This window comes from Argiope bruennichi, chromosome X2, assembly GCF_947563725.1.
Source record: "Argiope bruennichi chromosome X2, qqArgBrue1.1, whole genome shotgun sequence".
Classification (NCBI taxonomy): domain Eukaryota; kingdom Metazoa; phylum Arthropoda; class Arachnida; order Araneae; family Araneidae; genus Argiope; species Argiope bruennichi.
In genome coordinates, this window is record NC_079163.1 from 108,967,642 (window position 1) to 108,986,281 (window position 18,640).

The following is an 18,640-nucleotide window of genomic DNA, read 5'->3' on the forward strand; positions in this document are numbered from 1 at the left end:
GAAATCAGTAAAAGAATGAACAGCAAAAAAAAAAAAAAAAAAAAAAAAAATCAATACTTTTGCAGAAAACATAACTGTTATAAATTTAAAATATTTGATTTTATAACAAGCTACTTCTTATACTCGTTCCTCTTTTTTTCGGAATATATTTGATAATTCATGTTTTTAAGATGTATAGTGAATATTCTGTTCCCGTTTTGGCTGGTACATTAAAGACATAATTTGTCAGCATTGCTTAGCATCCAGTATAATTGTTGTTTATAACTGACTTTTGTCTTTTTTATGTTTGATTCTTTGTTAAGGATATACACACAATTCGCTTTGTCTATTGTGCGAGTATTTTGCAGAAATTTTCTACGCAACAGTATCCTCGATCCGTTGCTTGAAAAGAGACCAAAATTTCAGTAAAAAAGGCTTGAATCGAAGACAAGTGGTTTAGAAACTATAAAAATCGCAACAAGTTTGCTTATTTATTCTACTAAAAAACAATAGAAAGCTTTAGGGCCGCCATAGTCAATAAGATTTAGGTTCCAGAACTGAAGGATGCGAGCTCAAGACCCAATTTCTGCGAAGAATTATTGTTCATGCGAGCTTGTTCGTGTTAAATCTGCTTCGAATATGAAACAGCTCCCTTTTACGGGTGCGAAAGATTCGAAAGAGAGTTAAGGACGCGGGTGCCATCCTCTTTATCTAGCTGTGGTTCAAAATCACGAGGTGTGCCCTAAGAAAGCCGATACAGCTGCAAATTTGCAGAATAACAAAACTAAACTAAACTACACTAGCAGAAAATTAACATAATTTATTCTATACTGACAAGTAGATTGCCCAGTTACTTTGACCTATTGACGATGAAAAAAATATATTTTGATATAATTTGAATGCAATTAGTTGAAGAAAGTAGGAGATATGAGGCATAACATGAAGGTAAATCTATCCAATTGCAGGCTTCAATATAAAACACAATGTTCTGGGTATTCAGTATTTAAGTATAAAAATTTACTTTTATCCTTTATAAAGTCATTAACATATCAAGCGTTTATTAAAAAGAATGCTTCTTTATTAATGCTATACTTTTAAAGAATCTGCTTTCTTCTTCTTCGGCACGTGTCAAAATACTTTCATAACTTTTCAAAGTACACTCATGTCCAAAATTAAGGTCACAAAAAGGTTTTTCAAAGTAATTTTAAATGGCTACCATTAAAATTTAAACAAATTATATTTTAAATATTGTAAAGGACCGGCAACTTGATATTAACCTTTGTTGTGGGAAAAAAATGTTGTTAAGCATTAGTTTTTGTGGAACTACTGAAATTAGACCGTTTAAGCATTTCGGATTTTTGCCTGCAATTTTATGAATATTGCATTAAAACAAATATTTTAACCTGTTTCCAGTGAGAATGAGTTACCATAGTCGTTTAGACCATTCCTTGAGATGGAGATCCGTTGGCAGGATTGAAGCTGGGCAGTCTCAAACGGAGGTGGCTCCGTGGTTACAAGTGGCACCGAAAGTTGTATCCAGGTTGTGGAATCAATTCCAAAAAAGTCGTACTGTAACGAGGAGGGCCGGCCAAGGTCGTCACAGAACAACGACACATGCACAGGATCGCTATGTGGCATTAAGCGCACGACGGCATAGGCTGACAACGGCTCCTCAACTTGCTCGTGACCTTGCTGCTGGGTCCGGAATAAGAATTTCCAGACAAACATTATACAGAAGCCTAGCAGGGAGGGCCCTTTATCCCCGGCGACCAGTTGATGCGTCCCTTTGACTGCATACAACAGAAAGGCCCGGTTTTTGGTGCCGAACACATCAGTCTTGGACACAGCAAGAATGGGAACGTGTTCTTTTCAGTGATGAGTCGAGATTTACCACACAGAGAGACACTCGTTGAATCTTCATCTAGAGAGAGCGAGGAGCTTGTTATCATCCCTCCTAAGTAAAAGAAATCGACAAATTTGGTGGCAGAGGAATCCTTGTCTGGGGTGGTATAACGTTGGGCAGTCGTACACCATTGCACGTCTTCGATGCGGGTACTGTCAATGCACATCGCTATAGGGATGAGATCCTTGAGGCCTATGTGAGGTTGTTCCGTGGTGCTTTTGGACCAGACTTCATGTTTATGGACGATAACGCGCGTCCACACAGAGCCCAAATCGTTGATGATTTTCTTGAGGAAGAGGATATTCGACTTATGGACTGGCCCTCGGAGTGTCCGGTTCTCAATCCTATTGAACATGTTTGGGATGGTCTCGGAAGAGCCATTGCACAACGTAATCCCTCTTCTAATACCCTCCAAGAGTTAAAAGCCGCGCTTTTGGAAGAATGGTATTTGTTGCCCCAAGCATTTATTGACACCCTCATAAACATTATGAAAGCCTGTTGTGAAGCCTGTAGAGCAGTGCACGGTGCTCACACTCCATATTAGACAGGAGTTTCCCGAGATAAATGCTTTATCTCTGATTCATAATGTAACACTTTTTGATATACCCTGTTTCTCAATTCCCAATTAAAATCTTTTCCATGTTGTTATGTATCTATGTTCTTTCTTCCATTGTAGTGTTCCTCTGTGCCAAATTCCGTGGCAACACAGTGAATAGCTTTTGATTTTTCGCAGATTTTATGTTTGTGACCTTAATTTTGGACATGAGTGTATTAATTTTCGAATAATTATTATTTATTTTTTACTTTCAGCCATTCCATATATAAATTCCTTACAAAGAAGAGTGTTTAGTTTGGAAAACAAAATTCAGGACTAGATATTTTATTAGTAATACCTTATAGCGTATTGAGCCTCTGTATTCTAATATAGCATATTCTAATTTTATTTTATGCAAAAAAGACATTATAAGGTATTTCCAAGGAAGTTTTGTAAATTCAATAGAAAGTGTTTCATTACCAGCAATTTAAAACCTTTCTTCATTATATTATCAGATAAAAAAAGTATTAGCGAGTTATATTCAAATAAACTAAAAAAAACACCCTTAAAAGTTTTTTCTTCCCTGAGGAAGTAAAAGAGTTTTTAATTAGGTCAGACGAGAACAAAACCATCACCTTCTTCATAAATCGAAAAATACATCTAAAAAAAGCTTCTACACTCTTTCTAAGAGATACAAACAATACTTTTTTCTTCTTCACTATTTGTTATACTTGAGTAGTCCGTAAGAAAGAGACTGAAACTTCACTTTAATGATATCGGCTTTTGTCATTTTGCTGCACGTGGCCTTATGGCTTTGTTTGAAAGACCAAAGTATACTTGATTTCGACAATCTAAGTTCCGAGATGAATTTATTCACCCCAGTAAACTATTCGTCCCTAAAAAAATGTATAGGGAACTTGATTATTTTCTCAAGATTTATTTTGTATTTTATTAACTTCTCCTCTGGGAGTTGTTATAATTGAACAATAGATTGGCCGTGACAACATTTGTTTTCAGACTATTGTTGCCGAACCTAACATTTGCGAAACAAAATAAAAGCAAATCGATAAATTTAATTTCAAATTTTCTTTCAGTATTAGAAATATATCGTCGCTCCTAATAATTAAGACTATAAAAATCTCAGAGATTTCAACTTAATCTTTCAAATTCGATTTTTTTTATAAGATTTGTTTTATTGTAGTCAAGAGAATATAAAAAAAATGTTTTCTAAACACATAACAGTTGAGTTCAAATTTTTTAGGGTAAGACAGTGAACTGGGTGAATTAAGAAGCGTCATCAGATGGGCAAATTATTTCATTTCAGAATTAAACAAATATTCGATTGAAGTAAAATACTTTCAAATTGTGATGATTGCTTAGCAAAAATTTATACTTTAAGATAATGGCACAAAAGGCTCTATATGAAACATCACATATATAATGGCACAAAATGTGTTTTCTGTCAAATAAGTGTTACATTTTCTAGAGCGAGCATTTTGTTTCGATTCCGTTTATTTTTACCTTCTCGTCTAGGGCATTTAGAGGACGTAATATAATCGTCAAAGAATTCGAGATTTTGACGACTCCTAACGAAACATCTTTCCGATTCCGAAAAATACATGTTTGGAAATATGTCTGTCTGTGAATAGAATCATAATCAAAATCGATTTGAACTAGACAGATAAAATTTGGTATGTTGTCTCTACTCCAAATTTGTAGATTTCTTCAAATTTTGAATGAAATCCATTCCGGGGGGGGGTGCCGTCTGGCTGTCTGAATACAAAGGAACACGGCGACTACAAAATGTATACAGTTTGGTATACCTGAAATATTGATAGGCATCAAATTTCGAACAAAATCTGAAAAGTGGTTGATAGTCTGTTAGTCTGTACTTCCGCATGCATATAAAAGTGATAACTCGTCCTCATCATCTGATCGATGTTCCAACTGCAAGTTTCGTCTCTAAATAACTTTGTGGTGCATTATAACTGGACATGAATAGAACAAAACTAAACCCAATTATATTACAAATCAATAGCAATGAATGTAAGGTTTTGAAATGAGATAAAGACTTTGGATGTAATTTGTATTCTGATATGAAGAGAGGAATATTATTTTACATTTCAGAAAAACAGAATGCATATATGGAATAAACTCTTTGGATAAACGCAAAAATTTACTTGAAATTACGTGGAAAATTTACTTGGAATTTTCATCATTTTCAATACTTTTATTTAAACACAATATTGTATTCAGTGAAGTCATTATAGGTATTTTAATTTTAAAGTTTTCCATTGTTTTAAGGAATTCTTACTGGCATTTTCCAAATTTAGAATGTTACATTCGATGGTTGGATATTTCCTTGGTCTTTGTCTATCTCTTAGCTTCGAAATTGTTACCTCTATTTATTTCTCACCAATTTCTCTACAATATGATATAAGTTTTTTAGAAATTCTATGAATTTACCGAACTGAAGCATGAACTTCGTTTCGAGTGCATGTATCAAGGAGATATCTGAACTAACAATAATATATGGAAATATTGTAAGTTTTTTTCACATTACAAACCCGTGAAATTATTTTTTTAACGTTTTTAAATTACATAAGATGGTAAATGTTTATATAGAAAAACGTATTGCTTAGTTGTCTGCTTATGTTTTGTAGAATATTTTTTGTCAAGTAAATTCTATCAACTAAATTTATTCAGTAACAATATATTCATTCATTCATGCCCATTCATATTCATTCATTAGATTCAATACTGTAGTGTGATCTACTCATATTAATGTAGCAATTTAACGGATATTGATATTTTTTTATCTTATCATTATAAGCAAAAATAGCTAAATTTTGGTTTTCTACATATTCCAGTTAGAATTCAGATACCTGAAAATTTGAGACATTAACTGCCTTTTTATCCATCACTTTTCTAATTTAAATTTGTGCAGGCAGAAAGGAAATAATAATTTCCGCTTCCAATTAAACTAATGTAAATTTACCTTAAGTTTTGGAATCTAATTAGCATTGACGTTGTATTTATTGAAATTGGATTACTTTATGAAATGAGAAATATAAGCAAATAATCTGGAAATCATTTTTCTACTGTTTCAGTTTAAATGTCGAAACGGGCTACAAGGCGATCTTAAGATATTGTTACAAATCTGTAATTTTGCTGCCCGGCACGAATAGTGTCATTGTGAGAAAGACCGTTGTAAGATCTGTGCTGAGCGGCTTCCGCTTCAATGATCTGAGAACTTGGCGACCATTTGGCGACGAATTTGGCAACTAAATGGATCATATTGGAAAGTTCGAGGTTTCACGATCCATCCAGTAGGAACCAAGATACAGTCAGATATGCCCTGATTGGTCTGAAGATTCTAGCCCCGCCTCCCGGAACTATAAAAGACGGGCACTCTGAAGATGCAGTGAAGTTGTGTGGATCGTCAGACAAGTCGTGTGTAAGAGTGGGAGTCGCCGACAAGTAGAGAAACTGGAGGATTAGACAGCAAGAAAGCTGCTGAAGTAGCGAGTAAATGCGCTGCATTATTACTATTAATTGACGGTATTTGTAGTAGAAAAAATTTGTAACAATATCTTATGAAAACAGATTATCACATAAAGACATCATAAGAAATCGATTCTTCCAGAATGGGAAGATTTTCATCCAAGAAACTTCGGAAAGAAATAGAAATATTAGTAATGAAATATAACACATAATGGGATATATAAAACAGAATATGAAAAAAAGGTTGCTAAAAACGAGTATGCGCTTAATTAAGAATTTCTGTTTTACCATATTTATACATTTGTTCCATTATTATACTATTTTATATATTTATTATTTTTATTTAAATGTAAGTGGTTAAAAATTCTTTAAGTGTTAATAAGTATGCATGATAAATAATTCAGTGTAATGCATGCGATATGATTCAGAAAATAAATAATTTGAAATAATCTTTTAAAATCTTTCAAGTGAGGAAATAATTATAATTAAACATACAGCTTTGAAATTTACTCTTTTTTTTCTGAAGACTACCTTGACCTATCGGTTTTGAGACTGCATACGTAGGACCAGCAATCCACAAATAATGTCCAAAATTCTCACATTCTAACTGTGTAGAATTTTGGAGAGCAAGTGTCCTCATATTTCTCGCCATCTGACAGTATTTAAAAATGAAGGCGTCTCTTTCCAAAATAATCCGCTTGCTGTTTCAATTGTGGCACTTAAGTTATAAAATAATTTCTTTATTATAGTTATTACTGTATTTTTATGCACAAACAGGGTAAAAATGCAAATATGCTATAGTAATTTTAAAAAAAAGCAAATTTCCTAAAATTTTAATAATATATTTGCCCTACTATTTTAATAATTATATGTATTCGTAACTTTATGAATTCCTTGTACGGTAAGATGAATTTTAAGTGGATTTTATGGGTACGGCGTACAGAATAGGCTAATTAAAGCACTAATGTCGAAGCGGAACTGAAGCAAGAACTAAAGCAAGCGGAATTTAAATAATTAAATATTTTAGCATGCGTCATATCCTGTAGTTAACCCCATGTGGCATTCTCTGGCATTTGCACCAGAGTACCCTTGGAGATTAATTCCAAATTATCGCTCTAAACTTGGTGTGAATGGCTAGTGATAATTACTCCCCTTGTTTCTGCCATATTTCGTGAGAGTTATGCATACTTGTAGCATTATATTAAAGAATTTCCCGGTATTTGATATTTTTAATGAAATTATCTTTTCTACAATGTATTCAAAAATTAAAAGTACCCTTTCAAGAATTGATTTTATAAATTAAAATAACGTCAGAGTTTGCAGAGATAACTACTGAAAATTGAGAAAATCATAAAATATTCATAGGAATGAAAGCCATTTAAATGAAATTCATTTTCCATCTAAATGATTAAAATAATTCAATTAATTGGGACAAATTTGTTATTTACAAAAAGGGATTTTATAAATATTATTTGTCAAATCCCTTAGAAAGGATTTTTATGATATTATATAATTTTTATATTTCTGACACATGTCAATGTGTTTTTTAATTATGCTTTTGAAAATTAATCATCAAATGTTAAACAGAATTTAAAATTTAATTTTTACGTGTTTTAGTGCGTTATTGATGGTACTAGTTATATGAAAGTGTAAACATGTTTTTAACGAATCAGAGGATTTCAAATGTTATGATAATTCAGTTATAGTATGTGTTATTTGTATTTAATGTGTGTTTATTTTACTTTCAATACGTTAATACTAATAATAAGCTACTATTAGACAAGGGAAAATCAATATTATTTTCAATATTAAAGTAATTTTGAATAATTAATAAAGCATTAAAGAAAAGACATTGAATATTATTTCACACTTTATATTTAATAGCTAAAACTATATAAAACTTTATTAAGAATTATAATTATGGACTTTCACCATTATATAATTAAGAGAAGTTTCAGTTATATTTTAGTAACGTTAATAAATGCTTATATGTAGTGAAAAATATTTCAGAATTAATAATATAATAATATTTCCATCCATTTCTTCGCTGGAAAAATAGATACATGATTCAATTTTACTATGTTGTAAGATTGTATGCGCAATACTAAATACAGATTTTTTTTGTTTTTACAGAAAAACAGACTGTTTACCTTCTTTTTAGCATATTGTCATTATAAATATCTTATATCTGATGAGCAAAACATCCATTAAGAATTTTATCGCTGTAGGGGACTTTATGAATGAATATACACTTAATTTTGAAGTAATGCTGTATGGATGATAAACTTGGATTAGATTAAAATTGTCTAAATTTCAATGAATCATACGTTTTTGTTTGGAGATCTGTTGAAAATGCATTATCCATTAAAGGAATATTTTTCTAATTTTTATTTTGACTATCGTCGATACTCAAAACAGCATTACTTCAATTAATATTTGCAATCATCAGATGACATTTTCATGTTTTTTTACTTCAGAATTTCCATACACTACATGAAGATACATATATGAGACGCCCACAATTTTACCTTATAAGTTTGATTGACTTTTTCGAATTAAGTGACGTCTTTTTGAATAGAATTCTGATGACTGCACGACGTCATTTTGAATAGATTTCTGATGACTGCAGCGACGTCTTTTTAAATAGAATTCCGATAACTGCATTAGATTATACTTTTAGGAAATCCTGTCTTAATTATATACTTGATTCATGGTTTCAGATATTGAGAGAGTAAGCGTAGTTTTTGTATGATATAATTTAAGAAAATTAACAAATTCAATGAAATTTATTAAAAAGAAAATTACTTAATTAAATAGGTTCGTTTTTAAAAACGCACATATTTTACATATATGAGTTTGCTATTTGTATAATATTTAATTGCTACAAATAAATCATGTCCACGTTTTTTCGAAATAATGCAAGAAAGTTTTAAAGTTAAAATTTTAAGCTCGCTTATTAAGTTGAATTTTTAAAATTATAATCATAAATATCTAATATTTCCAAATAAAGAAACCGAGCATTGAGTAAAATTGATGGAAGATGCTAAATAGTTCAGTTGACAAAATAATAAAGTGTACTATAAATGCACAAAAAGTTGTTAAAACCGTCGGTGAAAACGTTACCATTTTCGATGCAAAAGCTGGCAAATATAAATAGTTAACAAAATGATTTACTCGCATCGCTTTTAATTCAGCCTAGAAGATTTCCATTGAATCGACGTCGTTTCAAATCCCAGAAAGATTAAATCTCTAGATACATGCTTGCAATAATCCGATAAAATAGTCAATGTATAGGTGAATAGTGATGGCTTTCTGAAATGCGTGGCCGCTCTCTCTGGAGATTGTGTTAAATGTAGTTGCGTGATAGAACTTAAAATAGATTATATACCATGTTCTAACTCAATTTTATACTCTGTTAATCCTTTTAAGTTACGGATTCTGATAAATATATATTCTAAATAAATGTAGCACACTTATAGCTAAATGTATCAAGCCAATATAATATCTTAAGGTTATTTAAAATGCGGACTAATTAAAAATGATTTTAATATTCAGGTTCAAATATTTAACATAATGGTCTATTAAATTTTATTTATCTGTCAAGCAAAACCCATTTGTTTGACTCATTAAAGCAATAAGGTAAACAGAAATGAGTTTATAACCAGTTATAGCTGCTAAAATAACTTTTTTTAGAGATTTGTGCCAAAACGTTGGAAGAAATTTGGATCTGAAAAGCTATTTTCCAAAAAGGTGTTGTTTTGGATAATGCACATGTTACACTTATCAAAGATTGCTTTGTGTATTTATTCTTTCTTTTTATGATCGAAGAAACACTAACCTTACTGCATTCATTCTATACTATGTACATTCTATACTACATATATACAGATCATTCTATACTATGAGTTAAATATTGGTGTTTACAATCGTTTCGAAAATACATTCTCCTCTTTTGTATCTTTAAAACGTTTTCATGTGACCAAAAATTTGATTTCAAGCAAGGAAAGAAGCCAATTACTAAGACTAGGCGAAGATATACCATTTACAAAAATACTATTTTTCAAAAATATTAATGCAAAATGATGCGTCAATATTTTTTGAAAGGAGCTGCTTTCAAAATTGTGATTATTATATTTATAAATTATTCATTAAACTAACATACTGTAATATATGATAAATAAGTACATTAAAAGAGTGAGAAATGTTGTGTATTTGGATATTTTTGAAAGCTACCTCCAAAAAATCCAGTTTATTCTGTATCTATGAGCCTTTGTTATAAATGCAATAATATAGGATGATACAGATAACTATTCAATGAGAAGCGCAATGATAAATTAAGCAATTATGAAACAGAAACATGAGTTTACAAATGCAATAGATGATCGCTAGAAGAGTTTCTGTGGCAGTAAGGCAATAAATCTTAGGGTAGATACTGTTCACGGATCAAATTGCATTTTCAAGGAATGATGTGGGATAACTAACACCTATGGGTTTTAAAAACCCACTAACAGTACAATTTATAAAAAGCACCAGCATAGTCTTTGGGTTGACAAGGTGGAAATAGTTCTAATAGGTTGACAATAGTTCGAACGACCTATACCAATTGTGTACAAGGCAGAAAAGAAAACCTTTATCAAATATTCTTGGAACAAAAGTTATCAGTCATTTGCCTAAAAATGGTGCGCTATTTTGTTTCACTCTTCACTACTTTGGTGACTATGCAGAGGTCATGTTCTTTAATAAAAATACCTTATTATCGTCATCATGAATTCTCGGCAAGTTATTGAATATCAGTTCTGAATTATCATATTAAAAACTTTAAGAAAGTAAGAAAGCATCATGTTTTTTTGTCCTATGCTATAATCATTAACAAATGACGCTACACGATAAAACATTATTTAATTTTATATTTCAGGGTATACCAGCTGAGGGAATCGTGATTTTTGGTTCCCAGCTTCATACTCATCTTACTGGAACGAAAGTATATACAAAGCATATCAGAGGATCAGCTGAATTACCAGAACTTAATCGAGATAACCATTATAGCACTCATTTTCAAGAAATTCGCCGTCTGAAGCGCCAAGTTAAAATTTTACCAGTAAGTAAAATTACAATAAAATGGGTCATGTTGTTTATATAACACAGTTACCAAAGCAAATTTCATTCTATATTAATAGAAATTTTTGTGTATTTATTTATTAGTAATTAATTGTGTATTAATTTATTTATAAAATTACCATGAGTGGAAATTGTTGTAAAATATATTTGCTTACTGAAAGAGAATTTTAAAAATAATATTGTTGGTATTCAAAGTAAGGAAAAATAATTCATACTCATTTTAAACTTTATATAGAATTGCCTCTGTTTCAGAAAATAATTCGTAAGATATTTCAGAAGCTTAGTCAACCCGGTTCTTCCCTATATTAATTTTTCATTTAGTATTTCAATAAAAAATAAATGTTTTTCGTTTCGATGATGTTTTACGTAGATTCAGGATATGATATGCTTCAATACTGCTAATCTTTATTTTCACATTTTTTTTATAACTGTTTCATTTAGACAAAATTGAATATGACTGACTTAGGTATGCAACCTCGAATTTTCTATTTTAACATTTGATTATTATTGAATACTCAAAATAAACTACTATTCCAGTTTTTCTCTATGTCATTGTTTTAAGTAATTAATAACAATAACTATTTAACTATATAATGTCTCATTATATAGAATAGTCATAGAATTTAATAAAATTAGAAAATAAAGCTAATTAAGTTTGAAAAATTATGTTTATCAAATACTTTTTGGAAATATTCTTCAAAAGGGATCAAAATATTTTAAGAGCTCTAGAATTAAAGTAGCTTTTCACTTTTTTTCTATTCTTTATTCATGAAATGTTTGGAAATGAAACAAAAGGAATTGAAATTCCAAGTTTCATTTAACTACTTTTTTGTATTAATTAATTTTTCTTTATGCAAAAAAAATAATTAGACTTCTAGATAAAGCTACTTTATCTAAAGAATTGATTTCCTCTTTACAAATAAATTCCTTTTTTTCTATTTTTACAAATGCATAAAGGTATTGTGTGAAATATTTTTCTTACTTTTCGCATGCATTTTTCAAAAGCTAATAGAAAATCATGGTGCGAGAATTCTCATTCTACTAGCATATTTTGTGAGAACACATTATAATTTTTTTTAGAAATCGATTATTTTTGTTTTATAGCATGAAATGCACAAAAATAAGTAAATAGATATTATAATCAAACTATTTATCTGATATTTTATTGGATTACGAATTTTTGATTGAATCTTTCTTGGAAATAACCTGAAAATAATCTTTACAACTATCAAAGAATTAAGATTTTTATTAAAAATTATATACTACTGAAATATGAAATAATTGTTGTTTCTATGATTTCAGGGAGATTCATTGCTTACAACATGCCATTATTCCACTGTGGATCGTGAAAATATTACTTTGGTAAGATTCTGTATACTTTTGTCAATCTCTAACAAGTACTGAAATAAAATAGTCACTTGCTAATAATTTAACAAAAAAAATTGAATTAAATGGAACTTTCTTCCTATAGCAATTATACTTTCTTTAAGGGTTTCTAATCAGAAAAATCAGACTTCACATATTTGATTCTAATTTAATCACTGTTATGTTAAATAATTTCTTTCATTAGCCCTAAAATCTATGATAAATTATCCATCTAATGAATGGGTATTTAAAGATATTTCACTTTAGTTTAGTTTAATTTAGTTTAGTTATATTAACATCCCGTTTTAAAGCAACTCTATGGCTATTTTGGGATTGACCTCGTAATTTTGAACCTCGGTCAGATGACGAGGACGACACCTGAGCTGGCACCTCCCTCTCCACACCAAACCAGCGATATTTCACTTTAATGGTCTCTGAAATTGATGAATTTCATTAATTTACTCAGTTTCGCTGGGTGTTAATTAAAACAAATTCCTTTTGTTTGATGATAAATTATGATTATTATAGAAAACAATACTAACAATTGCTATCCAGCCAATGCAAAGGTAGTTGCTAATATTGAAAATGTTTGGATAAGCTTCTAGGCAGTTTAGATTTTGAATTGAAATTCGTATTTGTTTGTATTAAGTTGTCGATCAAATCTTTTACAAATTGCACTCTTTTTAAAAATTTTGTTCGTTTAATTTTTTTTGCGTTTTAGTAGTTTTGTGTTACTCAAACAAAGGGATGGATTCCATTATATACAAATACACTATTCCCTATAAGCAGCATCGATTTTTGTTGCGGAACAAGGTATTTCTTTTGATTGTAATAAAATAGAGATTGATATATGAATTTTAAATATTTATGAATTTCAATTCATGACATTTAAATTTTATTTTTCTACAATATATTTGACTTGAAGTAAAATGTAGACTTTGAGCTAGATCAAAGAAAAATTATTAAAGCATTAATTATTATTTGGGAAAGGAGAATATATGGAATTTCGTAACAGAATTCGAGAAGGTTATACTGAAAGAAAAATAAAATAAAATAAGTATTCAAAACCGAGGAAGATATTTTTTTCACCATGCATTCAACAAATATAAATATGGCATGTAGAAAACGTTCAGTTTGAAGTTTCATAAGAGAACTTGAGAGATTTCTTTTGAAGGGAAAAAATAGAAAGTGTTCAAAATCGATGAAGTGATTCTTTTTTTACTATGTTATTCGAAAATTTAAATATTGCTTCTAAGAAACGTGGATGGTTATAATCAAGGAGATGCTATTTTAAATTTTCAGACTTAGAAAAGCAAATTTCAAAGTATTTTGCATAAAACTGACACTCTTCTCAAATGCTTTGTATATCATATTTACTTTATACTAATTTTTAGAATTACGTGTTCTTGGACGATACAATTGGGAAATTGATTTGTTTGCATCCTACGTAGGCATTTTGGAGCTATTAATAATTAAGATGTTAATTAAAATACTATATACTGGGATCCGAGGTAGGAAACCTACAAAAGAATAAACTTTTTTACTCTCTTATATTTCTTCCAACTAAATACTATATAAGGGCATTTTCATACATTTCTTTACAAAAAAATTTTTCATGCCATTATATGATATATAATTAACGGAGCTCTCTTTCAAAGAAATCTTTTTAGCTGAAGGAAAGATCTCTATATTTGATAAAGTTATCTGCAGATATTATATTTTAACGTAAATGATGCAGTAATACAGCGTGGTTAAGAAGGCATTGGCCTACCGTTCGATGGCATCTTCTGCCATTTGGAAGGCCGCGGCATGAATTATTTCATTCGCTTTGCTTGACAAATGAAGTACTCCGGCAATCATTTGCATTCTAGTTTGTCAGAGATGCCAGAAACTTGTAATAGGTTTGGATAAGGGAGACGAGCGTCAGTAAACTTAATTTATGTATATTTTAAGTTTGTAGAGTTTGGAATTTTATAGTGCATTTATTCTGCTTCAAGTAAAATATTTACTTTAATTAAATGTGATATTTAAAATAGGGTGGATATGCTATAAGTGAAGAAATGTGCGTCAACTATGTCCATTATTATCCGAAGTCTGATCTTGAAGTCTGTAAAAGCTCAATCGACACGAAAGTTCTTGGAAGTTATTTCCGATACATGAGACAGTAAGTTGATTCTTTCACTTTTTGTATTAATTTGAAAGTAAATATAATGCAGGGAATTTATTGATCGGTACTTTATCTACGACTTGATGGCTGAGAACATCTAAATCTTTCGATTATTTGTTTTTATATCTTAGATAAATCTTTTCTTAATTTCTCTTCAACTTATTTATAAATTTTAAAAAATAAGAAAATGCATATCGAATTTGATAAACAATATTATTATCACAACAAGTAATACAATATTTTCAAGAGTCTAATTTTAATAACAATTTCAAATGTTAATATATGACGACGAATATAATGTAGCTTTTTCTATTCAAACTTTAATTTCTAGGAAAATTGAAAAATCATTTAATTTCTAAAAAATACTTGTACAAATACTTTATATAAGTGTGGAGATAGTTAATATATCTTTGTCTTTTTTAGGAACATAATATATTTGTTTTCCTTATTAAACAGAATACATATTTTGCATAAAAGTATTCTTTTCTTTATATTATTTTAATAGGAAAAGTTGGACCGATTTTAGTTTAAAATATTAATATGGAACTATCGCCCTGTTTCAAAATAAATTTTACTCGATAATTATACTAGTTTAATAGTATATTTACGAAACAATGTTACTAGATACTTAATTTTTTATGAAGAAATATAATTCTATTGTAAAGCTTTACTATCCTTTACACAAAGAAAAGCTGAAAAGTACCTTTTCTTCCAAATGCTGCTTCATGTAAATTAAGCTTCGCGTATCACAGTTTACTTAGTAAATAAGGAGCTTAGGAGAAATAATATTTTTATTTTGCAGTTAACAATTTTCTTTTTCCTGTTTTTCACATTTTGAAATTATTTCAAAATCACTCAGCGTGCTTAATTTATTATTATAAAAAGAAAAAAAAATAACATAATTTAATTAAGAAAAGGGAATTAAATGAAACTGACTTGAATATTATTCAGAACTAAAAAGTTTTTTGAACAATATTTGTAGTTTTCTTTATTATAATCTCCTTCCAAATGCGCTCTTGATTTGTATTTATTACAAATAAATTTATATAAAATTTTCTGGTAAGAAAGCAAAGAAAAATAATAAATAAAAAAGTTTAATTAAAAATTCTTCAACTGATGCAAATTTTGAATTAAATGTTCATGACTAGAGGAAAGATTAACACATGATGATAAATCTGAGAAATTAGCATGTTCAGTTTTGTTAATATTTCGAAGTATATTCGAAGTAAAAAGACCTAATGAAAGTTATGGTAATTCTTACTTTTTCATAGTTAAACGAGTTTTATGATCATTGCTTCTCTTGTAGCACAAATGTGAACTAATCTTCTTTGAAAACATGGTGTAGTATGAATAAGAGACATACTTTTTCTTAGTATCAGAATATTTTAAGCAAAACGTAATCATATACTCTTTTGGTTGTAATATGCCTGTTTCTAAAAGGGAAAAAAAACAATATTTCCAATTATTATTTGAGCTCACAGACTTACACAGCAGAGAATAATAAGGTTTTTGACAGTCATAAATTAGAAATAGTCGCAATATAAAACAGTAAATGTTACAGAATGAATTTTTTCCTTTTTGAATTAAAAAAAAACGATTTAACATGAATCTTCCAATAGTTTGACATATTATAAAAATGAAGGGATTGAAAAATATTTAACTTTTTATTTAAATTTTATCTAAAAATTATATTCCAAAATTTTACGTGTCTTCTATATAGTTAATATTCTATTAACAATCCTGTATCTTCACAAAAGCAAAACAAAAATAAAATATAAATTTTTGAAACTACAAAGATGTAAAATGAAAATAAAAAAGGAAAAGTTTGCTATTGATTCTTCTTAATCAACTGAGTTTTTATTAATTGTATTTGTTTCTTTTCTGAAACTTTTCCTCAACTTTCCCTTTTACTAAATCGTGTCAAATGTCTTTGATAATTATGTTAAATGAAACTAAAAGAAACCGCAGGATCTTTGTTTAAGTATTGCTATCATTAGTGTAGACGCATTTTTTTATTTATACAAAAGCGAAAAAAACTATTTTAGATTTTTTTTTTTAAAAAAAAGCACAAAGTTTCTGATAAGAGTTGGAAATAATACCTTTGCAGGCACATAGTATTCTTTGAATTGCAAAACTAATTTGTAACCTCGATAAACCATCCTATGATAGAATTATATTTATTGCTACTTTCAAGATCACTATTGAATAATACTTTTTTCGAGAATTTCTTAGCTCATCAGAAACATATCAGTTAAATTAAAAAAGAACGACTACTTTTAAAACGAAGCAAAATACAAAATTTCTTAAGAATTCAAAGAGAATTTCAAAGAAAAGAATTCTAGTTAGGACTTCATAATAAAATGGAAGGTTTAAAGAAACATGGCCCGTTTTCTTTTTAAAAGAAAATAATTTAAAATCTTGGATTATATTTTTTCTCTTAAAAATGCTTAAGAAACACTTTGCAAATGTAAGTCGCATTGAATGTATTATTTATGAAAATGCTTTGCAATTCTCACTGTATATTAAGAAATTCAGAAAAAATATTAATTTAAATTCGTGCACATAAAACATGCAAATAAATTGAATTTGTATTGAATAAACATCTTTCAAAATTGTTTGTAAGACTATAATATGCAAATAAAAATCTAATTTTTACAATCATGTGCACAAAAGGGTATGCTTGGCAGATTTACATTTTTTATACATATATTTCTCTTTAAATGTGCGTGTGCCACTTGAGACCACAGTGGCAGGCTGGTTGATGGTGTCTCTTGGTTCGACTACTTAGAAACTCTCATATATGAAAGTTAAAATATACCTAACGTATGTATAATACCTAATATAATATACCTAATAAATATACCTAATGCATTAAGGCCTTATTTGACATTATAGATATGTCTTTTTATTTGATGCAGCATAGAATCTTAAAGAGAATATGTCATTCTCTTCAACTGAATTTTCCTGTAATAATTACGAGACTTGCCTTCATAATCTACATAGCTTAAAGCTAGAAGCTTTGAACTAAAGATCCAAATTAAATATCATTTAATCTTTGATTTCTAATTGTTAGCCTGGTTCTCATAATAGAACTCTATAAATTTATTCGGTTCTCTAATGTTCTTTGTTTTGCTACCTCTGTCTATTTGAAGATATAATACATGTAGTTCGTGAAATAATAATAATAAAAAAATAGCAGTCTTTTAATTTCGTTCCCATATCTCACTTTCTTTAGAAGGAAAGACAATTACCTACATTAAACGATTATTTTTTATTTGAAAATATCCTTTGTAAAATTATACTATAATTTTAAAATATATATATATATATATTTATTGAAAAGATTTCTTTATGTAATTAGTGAAAACTTGACTGTTTTTTAAAATAACCACCAATTCAGTGGATTTCAAAAATGATAATAATTTAAATTAAGATGCTTTTACAAATTGATTCTGAAGAAAAATTGAGTGATCAAGATGAATAACAATGTTTGATGATACCCTTTTTTGCGGAAGACTAATTTAAACTATTTAATTCTTCCATCCAAAAGCATCTCTATCACATGACTATCTCTAAATTTGATAAATTGCTTGAAGAGTCAATTAAGCAAACTTTAGAGGTTAAAGTCTAATAAGGAACGAATTTCAATAAATTTCATCTCAGATCGATTTTGGAAATTCCGACTTGCAATTAAATTTATTATATCGCAAAGACTTAATGATGGACTGCCTTACCTCATTACTGAAAAGATGCTTAAAATCTTTATCGCGGATGCAAAAATCTATTTCATTCATTTCTGAATAATGTCAGAACAATATTAGTCCTTAACTGGGGACGTGCGATCTGTGAGACCACTAGTGATGGATTTTCAGTCACCCCTATTCTATTTTTAGCTCATTTGAATGGATTGACCCTGTAGCTTCCTGTTTTTTGACCTTCAATACATGTGCTCTTTTTCAACCGATTTCAGCGGATGCTTTTTTAAATAATTCAGTTATTTATTTGAGCGCGGTCTCTAAGACCGCACCTCCCTGTTTAGTGTCCCAATGATAAACAAGGCTTAGCAGAT

At 29.2% G+C, this 18,640-nt stretch overlaps 1 protein-coding gene across 1 annotated transcript in view; it reads left to right on the plus strand.

Moving 5' to 3' along the window:
• The window catches only part of LOC129960344 (dopamine beta-hydroxylase-like), a 148,599-nt gene that overhangs the window by 92,801 nt on the left and 37,158 nt on the right, over nucleotides 1-18,640 (plus strand). Inside the window, exons 8-10 of the mRNA XM_056073719.1 lie at nucleotides 10,837-11,019; nucleotides 12,342-12,401; nucleotides 14,441-14,568. Of these exons, the coding sequence (XP_055929694.1) occupies nucleotides 10,837-11,019; nucleotides 12,342-12,401; nucleotides 14,441-14,568 (371 nt within the window). The remainder of the gene's footprint in view (nucleotides 1-10,836; nucleotides 11,020-12,341; nucleotides 12,402-14,440; nucleotides 14,569-18,640) is intronic.